The 10,779-nt window shown below is 36.2% G+C and overlaps 1 protein-coding gene across 2 annotated transcripts; it reads left to right on the top strand.

Moving 5' to 3' along the window:
- The first annotated feature begins 4,261 nt into the window (after positions 1-4,261).
- Positions 4,262-9,482, top strand: LOC145119379 (E3 SUMO-protein ligase SIZ1-like). 2 transcript variants are annotated; one of them, XM_079055024.1, is made up of 18 exons: positions 4,262-4,529; positions 4,663-4,778; positions 4,971-5,051; positions 5,170-5,212; positions 5,353-5,425; positions 5,532-5,703; positions 5,995-6,128; positions 6,253-6,321; positions 6,422-6,509; positions 6,584-6,659; positions 6,728-6,801; positions 6,877-6,984; positions 7,084-7,245; positions 7,343-7,447; positions 7,534-7,614; positions 7,696-8,830; positions 8,909-9,196; positions 9,286-9,482. In XM_079055024.1, the coding sequence occupies exons 2-17, from the start codon at positions 4,755-4,757 to the stop codon at positions 9,043-9,045; spliced, it is 2,562 nt and encodes an 853-aa protein (XP_078911150.1). In that variant the 5' UTR covers positions 4,262-4,529; positions 4,663-4,754; the 3' UTR covers positions 9,046-9,196; positions 9,286-9,482. The 2 variants fall into 2 exon arrangements, with proteins under 2 accessions (XP_078911150.1, XP_078911151.1); XM_079055025.1 differs by lacking the exons at positions 4,262-4,529; positions 4,663-4,778 and having other exon boundaries at positions 4,970-5,051; positions 5,170-5,219.
- The last annotated feature ends 1,297 nt before the right edge of the window (positions 9,483-10,779 follow it).

Genomic DNA, 10,779 nt, shown 5'->3' with positions numbered 1-10,779 from the left:
GGACTTAAGCAAGCGTCTCGCAGATGGAATCTTTGTTTTGATGAGAAGGTCAAAATGTTTGGTTTTCTGCGAAGCGAAGATGAATCATGTGTATATGTCAAATCCAGTGGGAGTATAGTAAGCTTCCTCATATTGTATGTCGATGACATACTACTCATAGGAAACGACATCCCGACACTGCAGGAAGTTAAGTCCTGGCTCGGGAAGTGCTTCGCTATGAAGGACCTCGGAGAGGCTGCCTATATTCTGGGAATAAGGATAGTGAGAAACAGAAGTAAGAGACTAATAGGACTTAGTCAGAATACTTACTTGGATAAGGTACTAAAACGTTTTAGTATGGAGAACTCAAAGAAAGGGGAGTTACCAATCCAAAGTAATGCCAAGTTTAGTAAGACTCAGAGTCCGAGTACTGAAGTCGAGATAGCAGAGATGAGCCGAGTACCTTACGCTTCCGCAGTTGGCTCGATCATGTATGCTATGACTTGTACTCGCCCTGATGTGGCCTTCGATTTGAGCATGGTCAACAGATATCAAGGGAACCCTGGCAAAGCGCATTGGACAGCAGTCAAGAATATTCTTAAGTACCTTCGGAGGACCAAGGAATGGTTTCTAATCCTCGGTGGGAGTGATGACTTAAAAGTGCGAGGGTATAGTGACGCCAGTTTTCAGACCGACAGGGACAACTACCGTTCGCAGTCGGGCTGGGTCTTTACCCTTAATGGAGGTGCAGTGACTTGGAAAAGTTCCAAACAGGAGACCGTAGCTGATTCAACGTGCGAATCAGAGTATATAGCGACGAGCGAAGCGTCAAAGGAGGCGATATGGTTGAAGAACTTCATCGGAGACCTTGGAGTTGTGCCGACCATACAAGAGCCTATGGAAATTTTTTGTGATAATGAAGGAGCGGTTGCCTTGACCAAGGAACCAAGGAACCAATGGATCATGGTAGATCTCGACATATCGACAGAAAATATCACTTTATTCGACATCGGGTGAAAGAAGGACGTCTCGTAGTTTAGATTAGATAACCCAGCAGATCCCCTTACGAAGGGGTTGAGTAGGGTTAAGCACTTGCAGCACGCTAGGAGCATAAGGCTGAAGGACGATATTAGTTTAGATTAGATAGCTTAGAAACGTGTAATAGATAAATGTAATTAACATTTGATGATTAAATAAATGAGTATTATTTATGAGTAAAGTTACTGTCTTATGTTGATTGTTTACCTATTGTTTCATTTTGCATGTTTTGACTTCCTGAGTAATGAGATTATTCAAACCGTCCACAGTCATTCATATGTTGGAAGTAGGTATGAATGAAGACTGTCATGAATTGGTGTGTAGATTGTCTAAAGTGTATTAGACATAGCAAAAGGTTGCTACAACGTTCATGAGTGCTTATGAACAAGTTTTGAGCATTGTAATAAACCCACGCTTGCTGGAATCACTTCATGGAATTCATCACGAGTGATCGCAAGACGATAATATCATATGGTCTTAAAACCTAGATATATGGTTTATTGTTTGCTAATTGGTTGTGCATTGATAATGCGTAAACGCATCAGTAACTTGATGTTATAAAACGCATTGTTGTGTATGATTTGATTAGTGGATAGTAAATGCATATAAGTCGAAGTTTATCTGTTCCTTTTATCCTAAGAGGGTAAAAGCGATATCAGGGCCCCTCGATGATTTGATTTGACTTATGTGTCGGGCCCGGTCAGGACTGAATTAACGTGTTCAATTAAGTTCTATGTCAAATGAATCTGAGATCGAGAAACTAACTGCTGGACAATAAGTATGACTATGTTCCATGTATTTGTCCACACGATATCTAGAACAGAGGATTATATGATCCCTTATCTAAAGGATAGGTTACTGATAAGATCAGAGTTCGACAACGTCTTTGAGAGCTACGATTGCTAATCAGATAGTGCTTGCATTTGTAGTTACTAGACTTATCCAAGTGGGAGACTGTTGGATTAGTGTCTAAGCCCATAACTATATTTGGTAAGTACTTGACCCGGTTGTGCATGGTCCTTTTGGGTTGCCTTCACCATAGCAACTTGATAGGGTAATTTATGGAGAGAGAGAAGATATTATGAGAATAATATATTAAAGGAATAATCATATTATTTAATTAATATTAGTCATAAATTAATTGAGAATTAATTTGGTGACTAAAAGAGATTAATTGAATAAAGGGGCTTAAACTGTCAAATGTGTGATAGTTGTATTTTGGGCTGGGAAACCTAATGGTTTAAAGGGGTGAACGAAATTATGATGGGAGCCCATCATATTTTCGTCCATGGCCTGTATTCCAGAAGGTTCCATGGGCTGCTTGGTGATTAAGTTGTCTATTAGGGTTTTAACTGAAACCCTAACTGCTCACAGTGTAAATAGGACCCTTGGGATATGATTTTCGGCCACTTGTTCTCTTGGAAACCCTAGAGCCGAAAATCATAAGTCCTCACCCTCTCTCATATTGCCCTCTTGCTAGTTGGTGTTTGTAAGCCATTAGAGGAGTGACACCTGTGACTCTAAGCATCAAAGACAAGAAGAATCAAGCAAGCAAACAAGAGGTAATATTCTAGATCTGATTTGTTTCTTATAATTTCGAATTATACCATTAGATCTAGGGTTTATAAGTCTTGGATGATTGCATGTACAGTTAGTGAAACCTAGATCCAAGCATTAGGGTTTGCATGTGCACACAGGAAAGTTCTTATGGCTCAAACCCATCAATAACCGCAGACGCATCAGATGAGTATCTGAAAATGTCTGAGAGGACGGGTCGAGAGTGTACATATCTTTTCTGTGAGTATGTTATTGAGCTTTACCATGACATATACTTGCGACATTCGACTAAAAGTGATGTCGAACAGTTGTATGCCGCGCATCAAGCTAAACATGGTTTTCCAGGGATGCTTGGTAGTACTGATTGTACACATTGGGAGTGGGAAAATTGTCCCAATGCGTGGCGTGGTCAATTCACGCGAGGAGATCATGGGGTCCCGACTGTTATATTGGAGGCGGTTGTATCACATGACCTATGGTTTTGGCATGCATTCTTTGGTATGGCGGGGTCCAACAATGACCTGAATGTGCTTCAAGCGTCTCCGTTATTTAACAATATTTTGTAGGGTAAAGCACCAGACATGTCATATGTAGTGAATGGAACTGAATATAAGTATGAGTATTACCTAGGTGATGAGATATATCCAGAGTATGCTACATTTGTCAAGTCGTATTCGTTTCCAGCCAATGAAAAAAGAAAATTGTTCAAGTTAGCATAGGAATCTGCACGGAAGGACGTGGAACGAGCGTTTGGAGTCCTAAAGCAAAGGTGGCATATAATCAAGCATCCGACACGAACATGGGATAGGGAAAAACTAACAACGGTGTTGACTGCTTGTGTTATTTTACATAACATGATAATAGAAGAAGAGGGCGGGGCTATATGTTCATATAATGAGAACGATATACTTAATCCACCTGCAGTGATACAAGTTGGCAGCCCGACATACTTCTCTAGAGTTTTGGAAATTCAAAATCGTGAAACACATCACAATCTACGTCACGATTTGACCGAGCACATATGAGGGAGACAACCAGAAGGGGGATATAACGATGAAGACAAAGAGGATGAGGACGATTATGACGAGACAAATGCAGAAGGTGACGACGAGGCGGGTGAGGGTGATGAAGTCGGTGACGACGACGAGTAGTAATTATCTATGGGTTTTATGTTTTATGTGTTTTTTATTTTTTAATTAAGTAGTGTAATGTTTGATTTGTTATGTTTTATGTTTGTTTTAGTAATTTAGGTTTTAAATATATGTTTTTAATTAATGAAATGTGGTTTTATTTTTTCGTGTTTTCAAACAACTTATTTGTGTTAAGAATTAATATTTTTTTATTTATTACAATGTTACGACAATAAAAAAAAATAAAAAAAAACTAAGTATGTTATAAATTTTGTTTTTTATTTAATATAATGTTAAAAAAAAATTTATGTATGTTATAAATTATGTTTTTTATTTAATATAAATGTTACAAAAAATAAAAATAAATAAAAAATAAATATTGTTAGTGGTGACCATTTTTAAGGTGAAGTTGATTGATGATGAAGCTGATGTAACGCAAGGTGACACCACTTTTCCGGTGGGTGGCGGTGAACTCGGTTAGCCTAACCCAATTTCTATGAAAGAGATGAATGTACAGTAAAGTACACGAACACGGAATAGGACCCAGGAATATTAAAATACACGTAAGGAACAGAGAATCCAAACCCGGATTTGGTTGCATGAACTTAATCGGATTGCACAAGGGCCTACACGTCCGTTCAACTTTGTAATTGGACTAAGGATTATCGATTTAATTTTCCGACCTCGATTATCAATCAAAACAGGGAAATCGGTGAGAGAGAAAAGTGAAGTCGGCGGCGTAAGGTTCCGAGTTCACCGAATACTCTGAAAACCTCCGATTTCTCCGATCATCGTTTCCATTCGTGCCCTAACTTTATTCATCATGTAAGTCGCCCTAATCTCTTTTCGATTGTAGGTGGAATGGAACACTTTTGATCTTGTTATTCTGGAATTGTTTGTTTTCTAATACGTTTGCAAGGTGTTTAATTGCGTCTTCTGTTTGAACATTTTCCATTAGATCGGTCGTCGATTTTGGGGAAGGAGATGAGCTGTTTTTATCGGTTTGATTGCTGCTGATTGATTAGGTGCAATCTATTTATTCAGATAAAGATGGATTTGGTAACGAGTTGTAAGGTATTGTTTCAATTATGTCTGTTCCTAATGGTTATTTAGGTTTTTCTGGTTTCAATGTCAATGGGTGTTCTCTGTGGTTGTTCCTGTTGTTTTACAATTAGTGTCAACTTTGTAGATGGTGAAGATTATGGATTTATGAGAAAACTTTGAATGGTGCAAATATCTTTTTGTTAACTTGTTGTTGTTTTATAGGAAAAATTGACACATTTTCGTATAAAAGAGCTTAAAGATATTCTTACTCAACTTGGGCTTTCCAAACAGGGAAAGAAACAGGTTCAGTGTTCAACTAGTGCATTTTCATAATTTATATCTTCTTCAATATTCAGTTGGCTTCTTATAAGTTACAAGGAAACAAAATTCTTCATTCTTAAATTCTTTTTATTGCTTCTAGGATCTTGCTGACCGGATATTAGCTATTATATCAGATGACAGAGGTAAATGGTACTTCCTCTATCAAATATTTATTTATCATGTATTGGTGTTCCTGTAGTCACTTGCTTCTTTTCTTCATTATTATAAATACTTTGTGTTTTTTAACCTAACCAACATTGCATTACAATGCGATTTGGAGCAGTTTCTGGGATATGGGCTAAGAAAAGTGTCGTTAGGAAAGAAGAAGTGGCAAAACTAGTTGATGACATGTACAGGTGTTTATCTTTTTCATATTTAGTTATATAAAAATGTTATATTTTATACATACAATTCCTGTAGCCTTCAGTTTATCTTGACACATAATTACTCTTTTGTCCCCAGAAAGCTGCAGATCCCAGGGGCAACTGAATTGGCATCAAAAGGTCAGGGTGTTTCAGACGTCACCATTAATAATAATAACACAACATTCAAGGAGGAAGTTGAAGATAGTTATCAGAGTGAAAAAGTTCGATGTCCATGTGGAACTTCACTGCAAGCAGATTCAATGATAAAGGTTTTTACTTTTTATCAGCCTATCCCTTCTCCTTTATATGTTTTTATTGCCCACATGTCTCTGTTCTTGACTCTTGCTTTAGATTTAAGTAAATAACCCTTAGTTCTCATATTGTTAGATAAAGCCCCTTGAAGTTGTTTATGGTTAATTGGTTATTACTTATTACACTTTGTTATAACTATCCATGATTTTACATGAGATACATCCATTAATGTTTCAGTATTTCTTTCTTTTCTAACACAAGAATCTCTATATGCTAATAATCTTGAAATTTTTCACTTTTCATCTCAGTGTGAAGATAAAAAATGCAACGTGTGGCAACATATTGCTTGTGTTATTATTCCTGAAAAGCCAATGGAGGGTATTCTACCACCTCCTCCTCCAGTTTTCTATTGTGAAATCTGTAGACTTGGACGTGCAGATCCGTAAGTTTACTCTATAAAATTATATATTTTTTTTCTTAAATTCCTTGTAATGTATACAAACTATATAAAATAATTCATCTTCTGTTTAAAACTTGGTTTAATTTTTTAAAAACTTTATATGCAGATTCTGGGTAACCATGGGACATCCTTTATATCCTGTGAAGCTGAGTATTGCAAATGTCCCTACAGATGGGTTAGTCTATAACCTTTTAACTCTATATTATCTTTTTTTATTTTATATAGTTTTGCATGCTCTTATAGATATCAGACACTGATTTAAATAAAATTTTCAGTACAAATCCAGTACAGAGTGTTGAAAAAACTTTTCAGCTTACAAAAGCTGACCGGGATTTGTTGGCAAAACCTGAGTTTGAACTTCAGGTTTGAATTTTGATGTTTAATTAATTACAGCAAAAAAAGAATGTTAATAACATGGTGATGATCACAAAATATAGGCTTGGTGTATGCTTTTGAATGACAAGGTTTCTTTTCGGATGCAATGGCCACAATATGCAGATTTACAAATCAATGGTATGATTATATTTACTTTATAAATTATTATTATTATTTGACTTACAATGTTCATTGTGTGCTTTTAGGTATGCCTGTGCGAGCTCTCAATAGACCTGGCTCCCAACTTCTTGGAGCCAATGGACGTGATGATGGCCCACTTGTAAGTTTTAATCAATTTTCTATTTTCTATATTTTTAATTTTTTTTTATATTAATAAGTTTTTTCTTTTCTTCAGATCATGCCATACACCCGTGATGGAAGCAACAAAATTTCCTTGACAGGCGTTGATGCTCGAGTCTTCTGTTTGGGTGTCAGAATCATGAAACGCCGCACAGTTCAACAGGTGAGAGGGCAAAATCGTCTTTTTCAACATATAATACATGAATATATATATTTATTTAATTTGTAAATTGTAATATTGTTATTGTTTGTACCAAAAAAGATTATGAATATGATTCCCAAAGAATCTGATGGTGAGAGATTTGAAGACGCGGTTGCACGCGTTTGTCGCTGTGTTGGCGGTGGGCCCGCTGCAGAAAACGCAGACAGCAACAGTGATTTGGAGGTTGTTGCCGATTCTATACCCGTTAATCTCCGCTGCCCAGTAAGTAATTTTTTTTTTCTTTTATCTTTTTTTTTTTTTTAATTTTATAATTATATAAAATCCATCAACATTATCTGACATGTCATGCACGCTACAGATGAGTGGTTCAAGAATGAAAATTGCTGGAAGATTCAAACCTTGTGCTCACATGGGCTGCTTTGATCTTGATGTATTTGTACAAATGAATCAACGTTCACGAAAGGCAAACATTATATATATTATATACAAACATTAGTTATTATTTTTTATTTTATTATTATATAATCGTTTTCACTCTCGTTTATATAGTGGCAATGCCCCATTTGTCTCAAGAACTACTCCTTGGAGAATGTAATTATTGATCCATATTTCACTCGTATCACAACCAAGGTAGAGAGAGTATCATTTCGATATATCTTTTTTCTCCTTTTCGATATTTTTTCTTAATTATTTTTTAATTTTTTGATAAAGATGAGGAACTGTGGAGAAGACGTGACAGAAGTTGAAGTGAAACCAGATGGATGTTGGCGTGTAAAGGCAGAAAAAGATATAAAAAATTTAGGGGAACTTTCACAATGGCATTCACCCGATGGAACTCTCTGTATTCCAATGGAAGCAGAATCCAAACCAAAACCAAAACCAAAACCAGAAGCTTTAAAACAAGTCAAACAAGAAGGCGTTTCAGAAGGTCATACAAGTCTAAAACTCGGGATTAAAAAAAACCGAAACGGAATTTGGGAAGTCAGTAAACCAGAAAATCCACTTTCTCTTTCTTCAGGGAATAAACAACCCGAAAACTTAAATGGTATTATCCACTCTGGTATTCCCATGAGCAGTAGCGCTACTGGAAACGGTAGAAACAGTGAAGATCCTAGTATTAATCAGTCCACTGGAGGAGGAGGGCATTTTGGTCATTCCACCACCAACGGATCCCTTTCACCAAACTACGGATTCAATTTCAATCCGTCTTTCACAGACGTTATTGTTCTCAGTGATTCAGAAGAAGAGACTGAACCTGAACCTGAACCGGTTTATAAAAACAAAAACAACGGAGTTTCCTTTTCTACCCCTCTTCCAAATCCAGATGATCCGAGTCTTATACCTGGTGGGAGTTCATGTCTTGGGCTTTTTAACACCAATGAAGATGATTTCGGGGTACCCTTTTGGTCATTACCTTCCACTAGTCAAGTGGGGCCTAGCTTTCAGTTATTTGGTTCAGATGAAAACCAAATGGACCCCATGGGTTCTGTTCCTTTACTTCCCGAATCCTCAATTTACCAAAATACCCTCGACATAAACGATGGTTTGGTTGATAACCCGTTAGCGTATGGACACGATGATCCGTCGCTTCAGCTCTTTCTTCCGACGAGACAAGCTGACGTGGCGGCGGAGCAGGCGGAGTTACGCGATCCGCCGTCTGTGTCAAATGGTTTGCAGGGTGACGATTGGATTTCTCTCAGCCTCGGCAGCGGTGGCGGTGGTGGTGGTGGTGGCGGTGGAGTTGGCGGCAGTGGGGTGAATTTTGAAAGTAGCGCCGCGAACGGGTTGAACTCCGGTCTGCAACCGCCGCGTGGAGATGGTGGTTTGGATTCGCTGGCGGATACGGGTATTGTTTGTTTTTAGATATATGTATAAAATATTTATAATATATGTTTTTTTTTAATGTGATGGATTTTGTTTACAGCTTCTTTGCTTACTGGAATGAATGGAAGTAGCAAAAGAGAAAGATCTGATAACCCTTTCTCGTTTCCTAAGCAAAAGCGTTCTGTAAGACCAAGATTGTATTTATCAATTGAATCAGACTCTGAAGAAGAGAGATAAACATAAAAAAGAAAGTGGTTTGAAAATTTCAATTTCAATTTCAATTGAAACAAATACCACTTTTTGATTGTTTTTTTTTTCTCCTTCACAATTTTTGACCTTTAGAAGAACACTAGGTACAAGGTAGAGAGCACTTCCAGACCCTCATTTGGTGAGTTTTGTTTTTTTTTTTTTTGAAATTTTTATGTAAAAATAGTTGATAGTATTGATTGCTAATGGTGGGTTTTGGATGTATAACAGGTGTGGTATAATATAATAGATTCTTTGTGATCAACTGACTTGTACAAGAGAAGCGTATTTGGTGGTATAGCAATTAGCAATAGCATGTTTTGGTAGGAAGGAGTAGCTTGTAAATGTCATTTGCTCACAAAACTTATCTTTTACTTATTTAATACAACAAGCAAGCATCTGGAGTTATTATAAGTTGATTGATTCTATACCCCATGCCACTTTCTCCTTGTATGTCACCCAAAATATAATATAAATATGACTCTTTTCATCTCTATGATCACCATTATAACTCAAGAATCGTGATTTTTTTGGAACAATCCGAAAAAAAGATTATCCAAATCAATGTATTAGTAGGCGTGAAATTAGAAGTAGGTTGAAAAAATGAAATAGAAATACCAATATCGGCTACTGGTGATGAAAATGATATTGTATTGGAGGGTGTTATTTTGTTGTAGAATCCTTGGAGAAAAATCTGTTATAATTGATCAAGCATCACAAACTACATGAAATTAGGTATCTAATCTAACAAGTAAATGTAAATTAGAAATTGAAAATTTTACAATTCATAAATTAAGTTAATAATGTAACTATTACATCATAAAATTAGAATTTTATATAATATTAAAATACAAAATTTGAAACTTAGCTTAGAAATTTGCCTAGAGAGAAGAATAGAATACTTTTCCTTTTGATGTGTGGATGTATTTATGTTTGTCTTTGTTGGCTTGGAGTTGGTGATGTGGGGCAGAACGAAGAGCAAGATGTCAATCTTTCTTTTATAGGTTTAGCGACTTGTATGTTCTAGTCCATCTGTGAACGAAGAAAAAGATGAAATCACAGATGGGAAGTGAAATCACAGATGGACTAGTCCATCTGTGAACGTACAAGTCGCTAAAGCACGAATGTGCTTTAGCGACTTGTATGTTCGCAGATGACTTGGTGAAATCGCAGATGGGCTTAATCGATCTGCGATTTTGATGGTTATTTTTGTAATATGAGTTTTTTTTGGCTATTTTTTACAAAGTAATTAACGGTTTTGGTTAAATTTGTAAATTTCTCTTTAATTAATCACTAAGTTCATGGCAAAAGATATCTTTTTTTTTCGTTCGTTATTTGTTTTTGCCAAATTGGACTTCGTTTTGGTTTCTTGAATTGTGACGGTTATTTTTCGATTAAATTTATTTATTTTAATAGATAGTTTAACTTTTTGTTTGTAATTTTTTTATTAAGTAATTGTAAAATTAAGAAAAGCGTAAAAATACAAACCTTAAAGGCATTGGACTAGAAACCTTAAGAACATCATAGACCCAATGGAAGCAACCACATCAAGCAGCCCAACAGACCAATCATCCAATGACGCACCGTATCCAACATAATCTTATTCTAGGAGTTTGGCGGAAAAAAAGAATATACCAATTATTAATTAATATTAACATGTAGTACATTAGTATTTTATGAATCTACTTGAGCGCTTTAATGAGCATAGAATGCATAACTCCATCA

This window comes from Lactuca virosa, chromosome 6 (genome assembly GCF_052849685.1).
Source record: "Lactuca virosa cultivar CGN04683 chromosome 6, Lactuca_virosa_CGN04683_v6, whole genome shotgun sequence".
In the NCBI taxonomy this organism is placed as follows: domain Eukaryota; kingdom Viridiplantae; phylum Streptophyta; class Magnoliopsida; order Asterales; family Asteraceae; genus Lactuca; species Lactuca virosa.
Note: the sequence above shows the minus strand (reverse complement) of the source record. Positions and strands in the feature narration are given on the sequence as shown.